Here is a 20,085-nt window from a genome sequence, read left to right on the forward strand (position 1 = left end):
TTATTTGCAGAAAAAAAAGTTTATGAGTTTGAACATCAAATATCTTGTCTTTGTAGTGCATTCAATTGAATATGGGTTGAAAAGGATTTGCAAATCATTGTATTCCGTTTATATTTACATCTAACACAATTTCCCAACTCATGGAAACGGGGTTTGTATCTATAATGTTTGTAAATTTTTGAGTGTCTGGAATGAACTATTGGATTTAAAGTATTTCTTATGGGAAAAATATATACCAGATTCCAAAGGAAAATTGAGGTACCACTGTACTTTTAAATATTAATCATTTGAGCCTTTGCGTGAACTAATTATGGGATTTCACAATGAGCAATGTTGGAAAAAGAATATTTAAAGACAAAATGCACATGAAGCTAAGAACGGATATCATAGCTACACTTACTAAGTCTTGCAGATATTTTATTTGTACAGATTTGCTGCGCACTGAAGAGAAAACTCCTTAAAATATGTTGAACTCCTGAACCTGTCATGTCTAATCTTGCTTCAGAACTAAGCAGTTTATATCATGCGTCATGTCATGTGACTTCCTGTCCGTGTTCAACTCGTCAATAAAACATTTTAATATCTGTTTCTTGCGTTTTGAACCTGCGCGTATTCAATGTCATTTTTCATACTGTATATGTTTTTTTTTTGCAATACTAAAAATTGTTGATGAAAGTCAAGACTGGCAGAAAATGTAATAAGTTGATGGTATACAGTATGTCAATGGTGGGCTATTGTTTATGTCATCGTGCAAAGAGTGAACCCTCTTGCACCCTGTTTGGAAGCGAGAGATGAACAAAAACACACATGGACATTGCAGTTTCTTTTATCATCCTATTATGTATTTGCTGGGGTTTGTTTTCATGTTGGGTATCAACGTGGCGCGAAAAATCCTGGACACATTTTGATAACATTTTCAGGAAATGTCGATTTTGAGGGTAATCCTAGTCCCAGCCTAAATTCAGGATTCTTCACTAATGGGTAGTCTTTACTAAAAGGTTGTCACAAAGAGGGTTAAGGGCTTCAGCGCTCATTTGCCGGACTAAATCTATCATGATGGACGGGAGCTGAAGAGGGCAAAGTGTGCACACATTCCTCTCATTCATTGTCCTCTGGCTGCATCCAGCATTCTACTGGGGCGTAGCCTTGTTGCCCTTATCTCCATGTTTTATTTTGTCAAAATTATTGTGTGGGTTCTTTGTTTTTGCTTTGTGGCATTCTTTTGAACCACTTCATGCATCCATTATAACATATTTCAGTAGTGTTTTTAGTATACATTTGTGTTTCATTAGATATTTTCTATCTGGCTCTCAATGAAGGCGGACGCTTTCCCTTCCCTCACCCTTGTCACTCTTGCTTTTGCTTCTTTGTCTTGTCTTAATTTTCTTGGAGCCTTTTTTTGCAGTGCTCTCCAAAATCTTAATGGAATTGATCCACTGGCCTCTTCACGAAATTGAGAAGATCTTCTAGATGAGAAGCTCGGCTTCAGGGGAACTTGTCTGTCCTGGCGGAATGTTTGTTGCTAGACACGCGGTGGACTCTTGGGAGAAGTGGAGTGTCGTGTGCCAGCTGATTCTTTCAGTTTAGGACGTTGAAGACATCTGCCTATTTGGAACCATCTGTTGAATGACAAATTGGAAGATGCCGTTCAAGGTACCCCACAGCTGCCACAAATGATAGGACTCTGGGCACTCAGACATTTGTGGTTTCTTGACTAAATAGCAAAGTGGATAACATCTCAGAGAAGCTTTCCGCTCTGCAGGGCGAAATTAGGATTAATTTGAGAGGCAGACTGGACAACTAGAGCTCACAAACCACTGGAATGAGTTTGTTTGCCCTAACCAAAACAATTCTTACTTACAATTCCGCTTCTTCCGCAGTGGCCTTTGAAAGACACCTGGAATGTTGGCATCTATTCAGTGGTGAAGAATGGTGCGAAATAACCTTGCAAGAATATATCTGCAACCTAATCAATGTTTTGCTCTTCTTCGGCCATCGTTGGTTGCGAGCTGGTGTGGCTCCGTTGCGGCTCCGTCGATCTTCATAGCACCGCCTGCTCTCACAAGTGAGTATCTAACCACAAGAAGTGTATAAGTCACGTTCAACCATTCAACATGAAGCAACCTAGAACCTACTGTCAACAACTCGTGATCTGATTGGGTATCGCAACTGTCAATCAACTGTGTGCGCAAAGACTGCCGCGTTCAGAAGGCCTCTGGCAGATTTCATCCTGCGCTGGCAAAACAGGCTAGCTGTATTCTGATTGGATACAAGTCCGGAGCCTAACATGACATAAATATAATATGATGAATACTTTTATACATTTAGGTAAAGTAAATTAAAAATGAAATTAACTTTTATCAATTTATAATAATGATTTATGTTAAGCCAGCAGAGAATGCCCTGCTGGCCCACCACTGTCTCACAGTGTTTATTTTACTTGTTAAAATAATTACTTGGTCAAAAGATTCCAGTGTGTATACCGTAATTTTCGGACTATAAGGCGCACTTAAAATCCTTTCATTTTCTCAAAACTCGACAGTGCGCCTTATAACCCGGTGCGCCTAATGTACGGAATAATTTTGGTTGTGCTTGCCGACCTCGAAGCTATTTTATTTGGTACATGGTGAAATGATAAGTGTGACCAGTAGATGGCAGTCACACATACGAGATACGTGTAGACTGCAATATGACGCCAGTAAACAACACCACAATGTTATATGTTCCATTGAAAATATAAAACATTACACACTGCGTTCAAAAATCTATCAAAATGTTTTAGTACGACTTTGGTAAGCTATGAAGCCGCACCGCTTGATGGATTGTTGGCGCATGTCGATAAGCTTCTTCTTTTTCTCTATGTTCTTGTTATGGGACATTCATCCTCTGCTGTTGCCATTTCTAATATAAAGTAGTGTAAAATTCTTACTTATATCTGTCAGTAAACTCGCCATGAAAGCGTTAAAACATACCGGTGTAGTGAGTTTACATTATTCACCCAAGGAACTTTAGTTATTTTCGAGAGTTCCGGTTGGACGGTTTTTCACAGGACACATTTCCGGCGTTGTTATTGCACTAGTGAGCCACGGATAAGGAGATGCTGCTCCGTTATTGATTTTATTAAAGTCTGAATGTCATTAAAACAGTTAGCACCATCTTTTGACACTTCTTCCACCCCCGTCCTTGCACGCTACACCGCTACAACAAAGATGACGGGGAGAAGACGCTGCCGAAGGTGAGCCACGTAAATAAGACCGCCCACAAAACGGCGCATCCGGAAGCGGCTGTCAGAAAGAGGCTTGAAAATGATCTGTAAAACATAATCTATGCAACATTTTGACCAAAGAACCACTATTACATGTTATGTAGACCAAAAGGAAGTGTTTTACATTTAGAAAAAAAAATCATAATATGGCCCCTTTAATGCGTCTTATAATCCGGTGCGCCTTTTGTATGAAAATAGACCTGACTACACCCGCTTATCGGCACTGTGCCTTATAATCCGGTGTGCTTCATGGTCCGGAAAATACTCTACTTTTTGAGCACATTCAACAATATCGCAATAATAATAATAATAACCGTGATATGCCATTTTCATATTGTTGCATCCTAACCTAAGTATAAACATACTTGAACTAATACAGTAAACCCTCGTTTATTGCTGTTCCTGACCGTGCTCAATGCATTTCCGCGAAGTGGAGATTTGTATACATCAATGAAATATTGCATATATAAAAATCCTGTTTATGACTTTCTAAATGTGTGTTATTATATTAAAGAAAGCCTTTTGGACATTAAGTCACCGTTACAAGCCGCAAACTTGGAGGTGCGATGTAGCGAGGGATGACAATACTCTTGTTCAGGGCCACAAAAGGCATAGCAAAAAGAGCAGAAACTATTAACAACAAAAAATCAATACCGGCAGTCCTTTTATCGAGTTAATGCGTTTCTGCTGATGAAACCCTGAAGGCCTGTGTGTCACCACATGTCATTGTGTGACTATCATGCACATCCTTGGTTCTTCTACGGTTATACGCAAAACATGAACTTAGAACAATGCTTCACTATTCAACGCCCATCTTTTCTCGACACGAAGGATAATAAGACCGACTTCCTGGTGGGTTGAAGAAGTACTCGCCGCTCGCATTATTTATCAAAACTTGTCTGAAAAAGGCACTCTGTCCAAAAAATTACAGATGGGGAACGGAAGATGTGAGCAGAGGAGCCTCCTATTCTCGTGTGTGTGTGTGTTCTTGTATGTGTTCTTGTATGTCTACCCTTCTTGAGACATCAACAAGGAAAAGTACCGTCCATATGAGGACCGAAATCATGGTTCCAATACGGAAAACTATTGCATCTAATAAAGAGCCAAATACTTTATTAGACTGTTCACTGTTCTTGAACAGTGAACATTGCTCCAAAGTCAGGATTTTTATGTTAATTTAATGTGCATACAAAAGTAAACATTGACAGGTGCAAAGGCATATTGCAATATTTTCTCATAAAATTATTACTTTTTTATGTAAAATTATTTTTTTATGTAAAATGATTACTTTTTTTATGTAAAATTATTACTTTTTCTTGCAAAACGGTGACATTTGTCATATAAAATTCTGACTTATCACAATATTGCCAATTGTTTTGTTGTTCTTGTAAAATAGTGAATTTTTTTGAGTAAAATGATGACTTTTGTCGTCATTTTTGCCAAGTAAAATTCCGATTATTATAGAAAGGGTGGTCCTAAAGAGGTAGGCATTTTTCTCAGGTCTCAAGAAGAACAAATACAAGAATATATGTGTGGGTGTGGGTGTGTTATTGTATTTCTACCCTTCTTGAGACATCAACAAGGAAAAGTACCTTCCATATGAGGACCGGTGAACAAATTAGAACCGAAATCATGGTCCCAATACGGAAAACCATTGCACCTAATAGAGAGCCAAATACTAGAGTCCGTGAACATTGCTCCAAAGTCAGGATTTTTTTTGTTGATTTAATGCGCATACAAAAGTAAAGATTGACAGGTGCAAAGGCATCAATATATGATAACACAAGACGACAGCTAAAGAAGGATTTCCCTATTCATCCCTGAAAAACCCCGCCAGGTGAACAGCTGATTTTTACGACTTTCGGTGCTGACGTAAGACAACCCGCGTGACATATGTGACCATAGGATGAACAAATACACTACGGTACTAAGACTGTAGTGGCCATTAACAGTTAGCTTCTACAGGTGGGTTGCCCAAAATGCGGCACTGGGGCCACCTATGGTCTGTGACTTGTTTGTCATCGGCCTTAAGCACATTAACAAAAACAAAAAAAAAGAGATCTCATTTGCACCCCTGGTGGTGAAATCTATCAAAATTAGGGTGGTCCCAAAAAGGAGGGAATTTTCAAATTGACTGTGTGTCGGTTTTAAAAGTGCTCCCCCTTTGGTCAACATATGAAATGACAAGTGTGTGTAAGAAATTGAAATGCGCCCCATTTTGGCCAAAATCTTTTTTTTTTTTTTTTTTTTTTAAATATGTATATAGAGACATACTGTAATAACTTGAAGTAAATAAAGAAGATTAAAAACCAATTACAAACCAAAAATAAATAAATTAAAAGCAGTCTTTTTCTCACACAGTGTCAACTTTTTTTCTTATAAAATTGGGAAAAAATGTTCATATTATTTCTGTAATATTGCAATATTTTCTCATAAAATTATGACTTTTTTTTAATGTAAAATTATTACTTTTTAATGGAAAACAGTGACATTTGTCATATAAAATTCTGACTTATCACATCATTGCCAATTGTTTTGTTGCTCTTGTAAAATAGTGACATTTTTTGAGTAAAATCATGACTTTTGTCATCATTTTTGCCAAGTAAAATTCTGATTATTATCATAACATTGCCAAAATTTTAAAGTTCTCTCATAAAATTCCGACTTTTGTCGAGTAAAATTACGACTCTTTTCATAAAATTGCCAAAATTTTAAGCTTTTCTTGTAAAATTGCGACTGTTATTGAGTGAAATTCCAACTTTCACCACGATATTGCACAAATGTTCAGTTTTTCTTGTGAAATATTGACTCGCGTTGAGTCAAATTACGACTTTTATTATAACAAGTTTTTCTTGTGGAATTGTGACCTGTTTTTGTGAAATTCCAACTCATTTTTCTCAACAAGCTTTTTTATATTGATATAGTTTGTATATATTATTAATCTTTATATGGCTTTATTCAGAGGTCTCAAGAAGGTAATAAATACAAGAGTGTGTGTGTGTGTGTGCGTGTGCGTGTGCGTGATACAGAGGAGGTGGAGGGGATCATTAAGCCCACAAGAGGAGAGACATCGGAAAGAGAAGCAGCAGACGAGACCAAGAGGCCGAGAAGGAGAAAATGCCGGATTTCGCAGGCACCTGGAAGATGAAAAGCAGCGAGAATTTTGAGGAGTTGCTAAAAGCCCTGGGTGAGCATCTCCTTTTCTAGCTTATGCATTGAGAAGACACCTGGACAGAGCCAACCTGGCTCAATAATTTTTTTGTATGTTTGATGGACGGAGTGAGGTGAAGGCGAGCATAAGGAGGTCTGATTTGGAGAAAATACTGTTATGGGCTGCATGTTTTTTCCAATAGTTTCTAGTAAAAGGGAGTCACAAAGAGAGTTAAGGGCTTCAACGCTCATTCTTAATCTATCATGATGGCCAGGAGAGCTGAAGAGGGCAAAGTGTGCACACATTCCTCTGGTTCTTTGTCCAACATCTGCTGAGACGGAGCTCCACTGCTCTTTCCTACATGTTTTATTCTGAAGTGGAGGTTGTTTGCTCACTGGCATGCTTTTAAACCTTCCGTGCATGAATTATGAGAACTGTATGTATAGCTGAACTGCACCAATTTTGTCAAGAGGAGTGGTCAAAAATTCAACCAGAAGCTTGTGGATGGCTACCAAAAGCGCCTTATTGCAGTGAAACTTGCCAAGGGACATGTAACCAAATATTAACATTGCTGTATGTATACTTTTGACCCAGCAGAGTTGGTCACATTTTCAGTAGACCCATAATAAATACATAAAAGAACCAAACTTCATGAATGTTTTTTTGTGACCAACAAGTATGTGCTCCAATCACAAAAAAATAAGAGTTGTAGAAATTATTGGAAACGCAAGACAGTTATGACATTATGTTCTTTACAAGTGTATGTAAACTTTTGACCACGACTGTATAATAATAGCTGAAACAATCTCTTTTAGTATTTTCTTCAATAAAAAAAACCCAATATGGCCCCTGCATACTTTGACTTTTCAGTATGGTGGGAAAAGTTTGGACACTCCTGGATTAAATGATGAAAAAATATTGATATTTTAATTGGAGAAATGATATTAGAGCATAAAGATCTGGTATCGGTGGTATCAATGTTTCGGTATCGATCCGCACATCACTAATGATCAGCATTGCCAGAGCGCTGACAAGAACCGCGTGTGCGTTCCCAGGTGTGAATGCCATGCTGAGGAAGGTGGCCGTGGCGGCCGCCTCCAAGCCCCATGTGGAGATCAGACAGAACGGCGAGCAGTTCTACATCAAGACCTCCACCACCGTTCGCACCACAGAGATCAACTTCCACGTTGGCGAGGAATTTCATGAGGAGACGGTGGATGGACGAAAGTGTAAGGTAAGCTTGAAACATCGTCGATCATAAATCTACGTTTGGAGTTGAAAACCTGAACATACCATCATGCAGGAGAATAGCTGTAGTGAATCATAACGTTTGTTCTCCACTGTACTGACACTTGGAACACGACCCAAACTCAGCTGCATGCCGTTAGTTGAATGATGGACACAAACTGAATAAGAGACATGTTGTATTTTTCTACAGAGTCTGGCCACTTGGGAGACAGAAAACAAAATGTTCTGCAAACAAACTCTCCTGAGTGGCAGTGGGCCCAAAACCTTTTGGACCAGAGAACTCCGAAGAGATGAACTTATATTGGTAGTTACCTTTCTTTTTTTTAAATTTATTTACAAATACAATTTACAAACTCAATTGGTTCTTGAACAGGGTTCCTTAATCGAAAAGTTTGCATATTGAAATAAATGTATCTATAAGAAACAATGTAAATATGAATAATGGGATCCAGCCTCAACAAAAGTCTATATTTTAGTGAAGGTTTGTACACATTGAACACAGTATAAAGTAGTGTTGTCCCGATACCAATATTTTGGTACCGGTACTAAAATTATTTAAATACTTTTCTAAATAAAGGGGACCACAAAAATGTGCATTATTTATTTTAAGAAAAAATCTTAGGGTACATTAAACATATGTTTCTTATTGCAAGTTTGTCATTAAATAATATAGTGAACATTAGGGATGTCCGATAATATCGGACTGCCGATATCGGCTGAAAATGCTTTAAAATGTAATATCGGATATTATTGGTTTCAAAATTATCGGTATCTGTTTCAAAAAGTAAAATTTATGACTTTTTAAAACGCCGCTGTGTACACGGACATAGGGAGAAGTACAGACCGCCAATAAACCTTAAAGGCACTGCCTTTGCGTGACAGCCCAGTCACATGATATCTACGTCTTTTCACAATGCAATGCATACTTGGTCAACAGCCATACAGGTCACACTGAGGGTGGCCGTATAAACAACTTTAACACTGTTACAAATATGCGCCACACTGTGAACCCACACCAAACAAGAATGACAAACACATTTCAGGAGAACATCCGCACCGTAACACAACATAAACACAACAGAACAAATACCCAGAGCCCCTTGCAGCACTAACTCTTCCAAGACGCTACAATATACGTACACCCCCCGCTTTTTTAAATAACTTGAGTTGATTTATTTTGGAAAACCTTGTTAATGCATGTAGCGGGGCATCACAACAAAATTAGGCATAATAATGTGTTAATTCCACGACTGTATATATCAGGATATCGGAATCGGTAATTAAGAGTTGGACAGTATCGGAATATCGGATATCGGCAAAAAAGCCATTATCGGACATCTCTAGTGAACATGCTAGACAACTTGTCTTTTAGTAGTAAGTAAGCAAACAAAGGCTCCTAATTTAGTCTGCTGACATATGCAGTAACATATTGTGTAATCCACCCATCCATCCATTTTCTACCGCTTGTCCCTTTTGGGGTCGCGGGGGGTTGCTGGAGCCTATCTCAGCTACAATCGGGCAGAAGGCGGGGCACACCCTGGACAAGTCGCCACCTCATCGCAGGGTCAACACAGATAGACATACAACATTCACACACTAGGGCCAATTTAGTGCTGCCAATCAACCTATCCCCAGGTGCATGTCTTCCATTCTATTATTTTGTCAAAATTATTAAGGACAAGTGGTAGAACATTAATTATTAATCTACTTGTTCATTTACTGTTAATATCTGCTTATGTTCTCTTCTAACATGTTCTATCTACACTTCTTTTAAAATGTAATAATCACTTATTCTTCTGTTGTTTGGATACTTTACATTAGTTTTGGATGATACCACAAATTTGGGTATCAATCCGATACCAAGTAGTAACAGGATCATACATTGGTCATATTCAAAGTCCTCATGTGTCCAGGGACGTATTTACTGAGTTTATAAACATAATATACATTTTTTTTTAAATAAGATGTTGTGATGCCAAAAAATATCGACGTAATCATAGTAGTATCGCTCCTGTATTTGGTATCATTATAGTGGATGTTAGGTGTAGATGCACCAATGGCATTTGTTTACATTTTGACGCCGGTGATATATTTAGTGAAGCATGTTTAGCTATTCCTTGTCCTGCAGGGATGATACTTGTAAGAAACTCACTTTTTTTGTCGCCATGGAGGCGAGGATTAGGATGGGGGACCGGTACTTTTCAGAGGCGGTATAGTACCGAATATGATTCATTAGTATCGCGGTACTATACTAATACCGGTATACCGTAAATCCTGACTAGGACATAAATGCTTTAATATAGATTTTAATGTAATTTACCAAAATATCATGTGATTTAAACAAGCAAATTAGTAAGCATAATTTAATATTCCCTTACAAATTGTGTATAAAGAGACAATAAGAAGTAGGTTCAGGCAGGGGTTCTTAACCTTTTTGACATCCATTACATAGGGGCCTGGTCCCCACTCAAATATTAAGACTGAATTACCGTATTTTCCGGACCATAGGGCGCGCCGGATTATAAGGCGCACTGCCGATGAGCGGGTCTATTCAGGTCTATTTTCATACATAAGGCGCACCGGATTACAGGGCACATTAAAATGAGTCAATTTAAGATTTTTTTTCTAAATGAAAAACACTTCCTTGTGGTCTACATAACATGTAATGGTGGTTCTTTGGTCAAAATGTTGCATATATTATGTTTTACAGACCATCTTTATGTCTTTGGTGGACATGCGCTAATTTTCAGGACTTATGCAGATCTCAAAAAAAGATCAGCAGGTACCAGAAGGTAAGATAAGTTGGTTTTGCATAATATTGTGAAAGAAAACGCCAGATAATGTCTGCTATTGGGTGCCATTTTGCGGCCCTTATACACACACCATAGTAATACTTGTAGCCGTAATGGGCTGACAATCCATCAAGCGGTGCGGCTTCAGAGTCGTACTAAAACATTTTGAAAGATTTTTGAGCGCCGTGTGTAATGTTCTATATTTTCAATGGAACATTTAAAGTTTTGGTGTTGTTTACTGGCGTCATATTGCAGTCTACAAGTATCTCTTATGTGTGACTGCCACTTATCATTACACCATGTACCAAATAGAATTGCTTAAAGGTAGGTAAGCACAACTAGAATTATTCCGTACATTAGGCGCACCGTCGATTTTTGAGAAAAGGAAAGAATTTTAAGTGCGCCTTATAGTCCGGAAAATAAAGTAGCAATTTTACTCCTGATTTTAAACATATTTAATAATTATATCTAACCTACTTACACTTTAACAGGATAAACCTTGTCAAACGGTATGAAGGAATGTGTTAATCACAAAGATTAATCAAGGCTTATGTCAGGCTGATTACAAAAATAAATACTAATCAAATGTACTGCAAAAAAAAGGTACTCAAAAAAATTGATGAAAAATTAATTTACATTCAATTATGCAGTGGCACAATCAATTCTAACTAAATCAATAAAAATATGTTTCTTAAATAAACCGTTAATAAAATTAAAGTGCAAATGAAATGGCAGCTTTACCACTTTTTGCGCTTAAGAATCTTCCCTATGACTTTATCTCCGTATTGTCACTAAATTGGCCCTAGTGTGTGAATGTGAGTGTGAATGTTGTCTGTCTATCTGTGTTGGCCCTGCGATGAGGTGGCGACTTGTCCAGGGTGTACCCCGCCCCCCGCGACCCCGAAGGGAATAAGCGGTAGAAAATGGATGGATGGATGGATGTCATTACTGCCACAAGTGGTGGAAAAGTGTATTACAACTGAGTACCGTACCCATATTGACCACAGCTAAGAAACATATTTGTGGTGGCCCTCTAGAGGGTGCTCGGGGCCCAACAATGGACCCAGGCCCTATGGTTAAAAAAACACTGGGCTAAGGCACAGCATGCATGTGGTCGCTCCTCACAAGTTCTTAATGATAACCGACACATTTTCCAGTAGAAACAAAAGTTCATAAAGTCAAACCCACAGCACGCTCTATTTGTGCGCGTAAAAAAGACGTTTAATTTAGTTTATTCTATCGTTTTTCTTGCAAGTAAATAATGATAGTTGACACCCTGTACAAAAGGAATACTCAGACCGAGGTCCAGCGCGGTATGAATGGTCTGGTGCAGAGGTCTACACCAAGGGGTTCGCAGAATTACTGAATAACAAATAACAACTTGAATAGTTTTTATATTATCGTATTACTGAATTACAAATAACTTGAATAGTTTTTATATTATCGTACTTAATGTTAGCATTAGAGATAACTGCGATTAGCGCACCAGATGTCAGCTAGCAAATAGCGCAGTCATTTTCAACTAGCGATTAACGCGCCAGTTGTCAGCTAGCAATCAACACAGCAGTTGTCATCTAACAAAAAACACGGCAGTTGTCGGCTAGGGATTAGCGCATCCGTTTCCAGCTCACGATTAGCGCACCAGTTGTCAGCTTGCAATTAGCGCACACGTTTTTAGCTAGCGAAGAGTTTGCCAATTGTCAGCTAGAGATTAGCGCAAACTTGTGAGCGGATGATTAACGCACCAATTGTCAGCTAGCACTTAGTCCACTAGTTTTCAGCTAGCAATTAACAACCTAGTTGTCAACTAGCGATTAGTATGCCAGTTAGCTATTAGAGACACACACTAAACTGTATCATTTTAATATCTTAGTATTGCTCAATAACAAGGTCACATTAGCACCAGTTTAATTTAAACATAATTTTATACAAGATATATAAGTAGTGGATCCTTGCTCCACCTGTCCATCAGTCTGGGGGTCCTTGGCCTGGAAAACATTGAAGACCCCTGATCTACTGCAAAGGTTGGCAAACCTTTATAAACCCTTTGTTTTGCCGCTTCTTCAACTAAAGAAAAATATCTATATATGCCCGTATGTGCCTATGTATAAATGTTTGTGTGTACAATTAATTTGTCACCCAGTATGTGTGGTAGCCAAAGTACGGCCCCAGCCACTCAGATAGCCCAACCAAAAACAGCAGGTGCGGTGCCCAGGGAACAAGGGACCACTGGCCCCACACAGGACAGTGACAGGTCCGCCGGGCCGACCGGTGGCAGGATGTAGACAGAGAGCCCGGCTGAGGACAAGGCACGGGAGAAGCAAGAGACCACACTCCATGCGGGCAGAAAGACGGGACCATCCCCCTCGTCCTAATAGGCCCAGAGACTCTCCGCAGTCGGACAGGAAGACTGCCTCGTCCCACCATGAATTGATTACGTGGACCCCGACTTAAACAAGTTGAAAAACTTATTCGGGTGTTACCATTTAGTGGTCAATTGTACGGAATATGTACTGAACTGTACAATCTACTAATAAAAGTTTCAATCAATCAATCAAAAACCAGCAACAGGGCCCCACGATACCAACCGCCCTGCCCCCCATCCCACTCAAGTTGGCCATAGCAGGACCGCCCAGTACAGGGCCTTGGGAATCACCCGCCCCACCCCTGGGAGACACCAACAATATAGGTGGAACGTTAAGCAGCTGCCGCTGACACACAAGGCCATTACCTCAGCAGCTGGCCGCAGCGCAACACAACGCATGCCACACTACACACTGAGGCGACACTACAGACCGTGCGTGGGGACTAGATCAGCAGGCATCCAGACGGGGATAAGCGGCGGGACCCACAGCCATGAATAGAAAGAGTATGGACAACTCGGTTTGAGTTGGTTCCAAACATGGCGCCCTGTAGTCTCGTGAGAGGCTTTTGACCAATCAGAGGGAGTCTGGTAGACAATCTCTTAAGTGATTGGTCAAAAGACTGTCATGTGACTACTGGGCGCCATGTTTGGGTCCAACCCTGAAACCGTGTTGTCAATGCTCTCTCTATAGATGGCTCTAGCAGGACTCAGGTACCTCAGACATACAGCCCGGCCGCAGCAGCCCGGGACCCAAAAACCATGTATAGAAAGAGTATGGACAACTCAGTTTGAGTTGGTCCCAAACATGGCACCCTGTAGTCTCGTGAGAGGCTTTTGACCAATCAGAGGGAGTCTGGCCAGACAATCTCTTAAGTAATTGGTCAAAAGACTGTCATGTGACTACTGTGCGTAATGTTTGGGTCCAACCCTGAAACCGAGTTGTCCATGCTCTCTCTATAGATGGCTCTAGCAGGACTCCGGGACCTCAGACATACAGCCCGGCTGCAGCAGCCCGGGACCCAGAGCCATGTATAGAAAGAGTATGGACAACTCAGATTGAGTTGGTCCCAAAAATGGCACCCTGTAGTCTCGTAAGAGGCTTTTGACCAATCAGAGGGAGTCTGGCCAGACAATCTCTTAAGTGATTGGTCAAAAGACTCACGTGACTACTGGGCGCCATGTTTGGATCCAACCCTGAAACCGAGTTGTCCATGCTCTCTCTATAGATGGCTCTAGCGGGACTCGGGGACCTCAGACATACAGCCCAGCCGCAGCAGCCCGGGACCCACAGCCATGTACAGAAAGATTATGGACAACTCAGTTTGAGCTGGTCCCAAACATGGCACCCTGTAGTCTCGTGAGAGGCTTTTGACCACTCAGAGGCAGTCTGGCCAGACAATCTCTTAAGTGATTGGTCAAAAGACTGTCATGTGACTACTGGGCGCAAGGTTTGGGTCCAACCCTGAAACCGAGTTGTCCATGCTCTCTCTATAGATGGCTCTAGCGGGACTCTGGGCCCTCAGACATACAGCCCGGCCGCAGCAGCCCGGGACGTCGACCCATGTAGGGCGAGCCGACTCCGAGAGCGACACCAGTCCCCAACGCCCCAGAAGAATGAATAAATAAATAAATATCCAGCCTCGGAACCCAACGTCCACCAAGAATTTGTTACCCCAACTACCTGTGGGGAGGCTCGTAACTCCAATCTTTGCTCATTGCAATTAGACAGCTCATGTCCTTTAAAAACTCTTTGAGTCGGGGCACTTTTAACCAGAGGTTCTACTATACTGCCATCTATATCGATATTTGGATCGTTCCGCCTATTTCTATAGCGGCAGTCTGGTTTTCACTCACACTGTCAAGTCTTACGGTCAAAGCTTAAAACCAATCTACTTTTCATTTGCATCCTAAGAATGTAAATGTTACGTAAAGGACATTCTGGCCAGAAGAGGACCAGCTTTGGCTGCAGACATGCTGGACCACATCCCGCAGTGTGATTGATAGCGGGCGTAATTTAATGACCACTTTGAGTCGGTGCTTAAAATGATTAGTGGGAAGGGAAGCTCATTCTTGGTTTAGGTATGACAGTTTGATCGCAGCTCTGTGAGGACCAGGCTCTAATGGCCAGTTAAAGTGGGGAGAAGAGTCAGGTGAAAATGTCTGCCGGTGATAATCTGACCTTGTCCTCCGGCCTCACTGGCTGAGAAATGTAAATGAAGCCTAGCTTCTCCTCCACTTAATGTCTCCCCGGGCGACTGGCCGTGCGCCAGATGGACTCGTCTGGACTCCATTTGTCAGCGTGCTGTGCACCGCTGCCTGAAGTAATGATGATGTGAGCCGCCGCAGTCGACCATAAGTCTTAGCCAGGCAAACACACGCTGGTTGTGCTCGTCTGGTCCTAACCGGCACAGGCTAGTTGATGTTTTACAGGCTTAAGGTCAGGGTTCTGGTCATTTTCTTAGTACTACTTATGTGTTTGGAATCTATGTACAGAGGAACTCGTTTAGGTTGACAAACCTGTCTGTAAGTAAAAAAAAAAAAAGCTTTATTATCGCCTATTTTCCTTTATGTCTCTGACTAGAGTCACAAGTAAATGTGTAGGGAGTGGTTAGTTTCGGTTATGCCAACAACCGCTTATGTCGACGTGTGTCAGCCAAGCCGAGGGATGTCGACTTAAATGGGTTGCATTGTAGCCATCTACCGGTGTGTCCGTCCGCGTGTCTACAGCGGAACCTGTTTAAGTTGATCCCGCTTATGTTGACAAACCTTTCAGTAAGTTGAAAAAAAGCATTATGCAAGCAATGGTTAGTTTTGGCTTCGCTTCCGCTTGTGTCGACATGTGTCAGCCAAGCCAAGGGATGTCTACTTAAATGTTTACAATTGAGCCCGTTTAAGTCAACCTTGCTTTTGTTGACAAACCGGTTTGTGGGGTTGAAAAATATTTTATCGCCCATTCTCCTTATGCCTCAAACTAGTCCCAAGTAGTAGCAGGTGATAGTTAGTTCTGGTTATGTCGACAAACGCTTATGTTGACGTGTCAGCCAAGCTGAGGGATGTTGACTTAAATGGGTTCCGTTGTATCCATTGATGGGCGTGTCCCTCTGTCTGTCTACACTGGAACCCATTTAAGTCGACCCCACTTATGTTGACAAACACGTCTTTATTATCTCCTTATGTTTCTGACAAAAGTCACAAGTAAATAGTACAGGCAGTGGCTGGCTTCGGTTATTTTGACAACCGCTTATGTCGACGTGTGTCAGCCAAGCTGAGGTATGTCAACTTAAATGGGCTCTATTGATGTGTCCGTCTGTGTATCTACAGTTGAAACTGTTTATGTCGACAGCGCTTATGTTGACAAACCTGTCTGCAGCTGGAAAAATATTTTATTTTTGCTCATTCTCTTTATGTCGCTGAAAAAAAGTCACAAGTGTGCAATCAATGGTTAGATTTGGTTATGTGGATAACCTCTTCTGTTGACAATTGCCTATGTCAACAACCGTTTATGTCTACATGTGTCAGCCAAGACGAGGGATGTTGACTTAAAAGGGTTGCATTGTATCCATCTACCGGTGTGTCCGCCCGTCTGTCTCCAGTGGAACTTGTTTAAGTTGACCCCGCTTATGTTGACAAACCTCTCAGTAGGTTGAAAAAATATATATATTTTTATATTGCCCATTCTCCTTATGTTTCTGACAAAAGTAACAAGTAAATATGCAAGCAATGGTTAGTTTTGGTTTCGCTTATGTCAACAACCGCTTGTGTTGACATGCGTCAGCCAAGCCAAAGGATGTCTACTTAAATGTTTACAATTGAGACAGTTTAAGTCCACCTTGCTTTTGTTGACAAACTGGTTTGGGGGGGTTGAAAATTATTTTATCGCCCCTTCTCCTTATGCCTCAAACTAGTCCCAAGTAAATGTGCAGGGAATAGTTAGTTCCGGTTATGTCGACAAATGCTTATGTTGACGTGCCAGTCAAGCCGAAGGATGTCGACTCAAATGGGTTCCGTTGTATCCATCGATAGGCGTGTCCCTCTGTCTATCTACACTGGAACCCATTTAAGTTGACCCCGCTTATGTTGACAAACACGTCTGTGAGGTTTATTATCTCCTTATGTTTCCGACAAAAATCACAAGTAAATGTACAGGCAGCGGCTGGCTTCGGTTATGTCGACAACAGCTTATGTCGACGCGTGTCAGCCAAGCCGGGGGGAGTCCACTTGAATGGGTTTCATCGATGTGTATCTAAAGTTGAATCTGTTTATGTCAACCCCGCTTATGTTGACAAACCTGTCTGCAGCTGGAACAATCTTTCATTTCCCATCCCATTCTCTTTATGTCTCTGAAAAAAGTCACAAGTCAACGTGCAACGAATGGTTAGATTTGGTTATGTGGATAACCACTTATGTCGACAATTGCCTATGTCAACAGCCAAGACGAGGGATGTCGACTTAAATGGGTTCTATTGTATCAGTCCGTTGGCGTGTTTGTCCGTCTTTCTACAGTGCAACTTGCTTAAATCGACCCCGCTTATGTTGACAAATCTGTCTGTAGATGAAAAAATCCTTTATCGCCCATTCGACTTAGGTCTCTCACTAAATTCACAATGAGCCAGCAATGGTTCGTTCTGGTTATGCAGACAACCGCTTATGTCGATGCGTGTCAGCCAAGACAAGGGGCGTGGACTTATATGGGGTCCATTGTATTAATCTATCGGCGTTCCCGGCCATCTATTTACTGTACAACCCATTAAAATCGATCCCGCTAATGTTGACAAACTCCTCAGTAGGTTATACAATCCTTTATCGCCCATCCTCATGTCTCGGACTAAAACTACAAGTAAATGTGCAAGCAATAATTAGTTCCTGTTATGTCGACGTGTGTCTGCCAAGCCGAGGCATGTCGACCTAAATAGGTTCCAATATGTCCATCTGTCTGTCTTCACTGGAATCTGTTGAAATCGACCACGCTTATGTTGACAAACTTGTCTTTAGGTTGAAAAAAAACAACATTTTGATTTGATGCTGCCAAATAAGACAAGTGTTCTTCTTTTCCAGTTTACTATTTGGCTCATTGACCACAATTGCCTATTTCATATTCCTTATTTGTTAAGAAATGAGTAACTCCATCCATCCATCTTCTTCCGCTTATCCGAGGTCGGGTCGCGGGGGCAGCAGCCTAAGCAGGGAAGCCCAGACTTCCCTCTCCCCAGCCACTTCGTCCAGCTCCTCCCGGGGGATCCCGAGGCGTTCCCAGGCCAGCCGGGAGACATAGTCTTCCCAACGTGTCCTGGGTCTTCCTCGTGGCCTCCTACCGGTCGGACGTGCCCTAAACACCTCCTTAGGGAGGCGCTCGGGTGGCATCCTGACCAGATGCCCGAACCACCTCATCTGGCTCCTCTCGATGTGGAGGAGCAGCGGCTTTACTTTGAGCTCCCCCCGGATGACAGAGCTTCTCACCCTATCTCTAAGGGAGAGCCCCGCCACCCGGCGGAGGAAACTCATTTCGGCCGCTTGTACCCGTGATCTTGTCTTTTCGGTCATAACCCAAAGCTCATGACCATAGGTGAGGATGGGAACGTAGATCGACCGGTAAATTGAGAGCTTTGCCTTCCGGATCAGCTCCTTCTTCACCACAACAGATCGATACAGCGTCCGCATTACTGAAGACGCCGCACCGATCCGCCTGTCGATCTCACCATCCACTCTTCCCTCACTAGTGAACAAGAAATGAGTAACTATGTGTGCTAATTTTATATGCAGGTCCAATGTAGTTGCTTTTTAGTCCAGTAGATGGCGGATGACCGTTATGAAACACCACAGTATCACTACAGTTAAACTGTATTTTTCCCCAAACAAAAACATTTTAGGGATTCTGCAAATCATCGATTCATATCTATGGATAAAAGGTGAATTTATATTAATTTTGAGAATAGATTTTTGAGAGTGTTTTTCGCAAAAAAATGTTTTAATCATTTTTTGTATTAAAAACAATAAACTATTATTGATATAATATCCATGATTATGAATTTTTGTTCTTTTTTTTTTTTTTTTTAGCAAAGTCTTCTCAATTGCTCTGTAAATATACATCCTAAGTACTGTAAAGCTTTAATTGGGTTGGAGTTGCTTTATTTATTTTATTTTATTAGATTGATTAACATTCTAGGGATTCCCACCTCAGATACGTTTCATACTAAAATATAATTTCACAGGTCAGCCAACAAATGCTATTTTTCCCCAGTGTCCAAGGTGGTTTAAAATTAATATTTTTTAAATTGTATTGATCAAATATGCAATCAGATCAACATTCATCAACCCACTGATTAGTAAAAAAACATTGTACAATTAATTGTATTGTATATTTATGAATTTTATTTGGCACCGATTCTTTGAAACGGTCTATGCAATAATGCTGATATTTTAATTTTATATTTTTTTAGACCTTCGGAGCCGACGACGTGGTGTGCACAAGGATCTACGTTCGTGCCTAAGAGACATTTTCAGCAACTCATTCACAAAATGCATCAACATTTCAGCACCTCATAACCGCCATGTCTTGTATTGGGGTTTTTTATCGCCATAAAACACTTGTGTCTTCTCTTCTATCCCTCATTATTTCATGTTTTTCCCTTTGAAAGTGGAGAGAATAGGGAAAGAAGAATATGTATTTGTGTCTATGAAGGATAGTTTAATAGAAAACAGCAGACTAACGCACATGTACATAATAGAAGTCAACAGAGTAGAGAATCCAACTTACTTCCACACTAAACAAGCTTGAATAAAAAAATAAACCAAATTGCAAGATTGTCAGTAGCTGGTTTCTGGTAACAATGACTTGTTAAAAGTACCTGTCTGGAAGCGATGTAGACCCATCTTGCTCACCTTACCATCCACTGGTGATGTGCCTGAAGTCAATTGCTAACATCTACATGTGGCACATGGAAGTTGGACTCATTAATAAAAAGGTCTTATTCTACAAAAATCTCTATATCAATATTTGCATTTTATCATATCCAAACTTCAAAACCAAGAAACATTCTTTTTTTTGTTTTTACCAGCAACCCTCTTTCAAGGGAATGGAACATTCTCAATATTGCAGACTGACTTTGTCCATTCGAAAACTGTACACAGCTGACACTGAACTGCAACACGAGGCATGTCAGATAAGTTCCAGGATTTAAATCCTTCCAATTCCGATGGAAAAAATATTAATAATTTTCTAAAAAATAATCAAACAAAAAAAGATTTCATTTTTTTTTTTTTAGGA

General features: G+C 40.7%; 1 protein-coding gene across 3 annotated transcripts; it reads left to right on the plus strand.

The window, feature by feature from the left end:
- The first annotated feature begins 125 nt into the window (after positions 1-125).
- crabp1b (cellular retinoic acid binding protein 1b) lies at positions 126-19,620 on the plus strand. 3 transcript variants are annotated; one of them, XM_061974863.2, is made up of 6 exons: positions 126-2,065; positions 6,295-6,452; positions 7,472-7,650; positions 7,855-7,968; positions 10,375-10,456; positions 19,259-19,620. In XM_061974863.2, the coding sequence occupies exons 2-5, from the start codon at positions 6,383-6,385 to the stop codon at positions 10,405-10,407; spliced, it is 396 nt and encodes a 131-aa protein (XP_061830847.1). In that variant the 5' UTR covers positions 126-2,065; positions 6,295-6,382; the 3' UTR covers positions 10,408-10,456; positions 19,259-19,620. The 3 variants fall into 3 exon arrangements, with proteins under 3 accessions (XP_061830847.1, XP_061830845.1, XP_061830846.1); XM_061974861.2 differs by lacking the exon at positions 10,375-10,456 and having other exon boundaries at positions 128-2,065; XM_061974862.2 differs by lacking the exons at positions 126-2,065; positions 10,375-10,456 and having other exon boundaries at positions 6,080-6,452.
- Positions 19,621-20,085: the final 465 nt, after the last annotated feature.

The sequence above is a fragment of the Nerophis lumbriciformis genome, linkage group LG15, assembly GCF_033978685.3.
Source record: "Nerophis lumbriciformis linkage group LG15, RoL_Nlum_v2.1, whole genome shotgun sequence".
Classification (NCBI taxonomy): domain Eukaryota; kingdom Metazoa; phylum Chordata; class Actinopteri; order Syngnathiformes; family Syngnathidae; genus Nerophis; species Nerophis lumbriciformis.

What these genes read in the sequence shown, in the direction of transcription:
- crabp1b (XM_061974861.2), top strand. Translation starts at nt 6,383, where the DNA reads ATGCCGGATTTCGCAGGCACCTGGAAGATGAAAAGCAGCGAGAATTTT. An exon ending in TGGATGGACGAAAGTGTAAG is followed by an intron (nt 7,651 to 7,854) that starts GTAAGCTTGAAA and finishes ATTTTTCTACAG; the next exon opens with AGTCTGGCCACTTGGGAGAC. An exon ending in GAAGAGATGAACTTATATTG is followed by an intron (nt 7,969 to 19,258) that starts GTAGTTACCTTT and finishes ATATTTTTTTAG; the next exon opens with ACCTTCGGAGCCGACGACGT.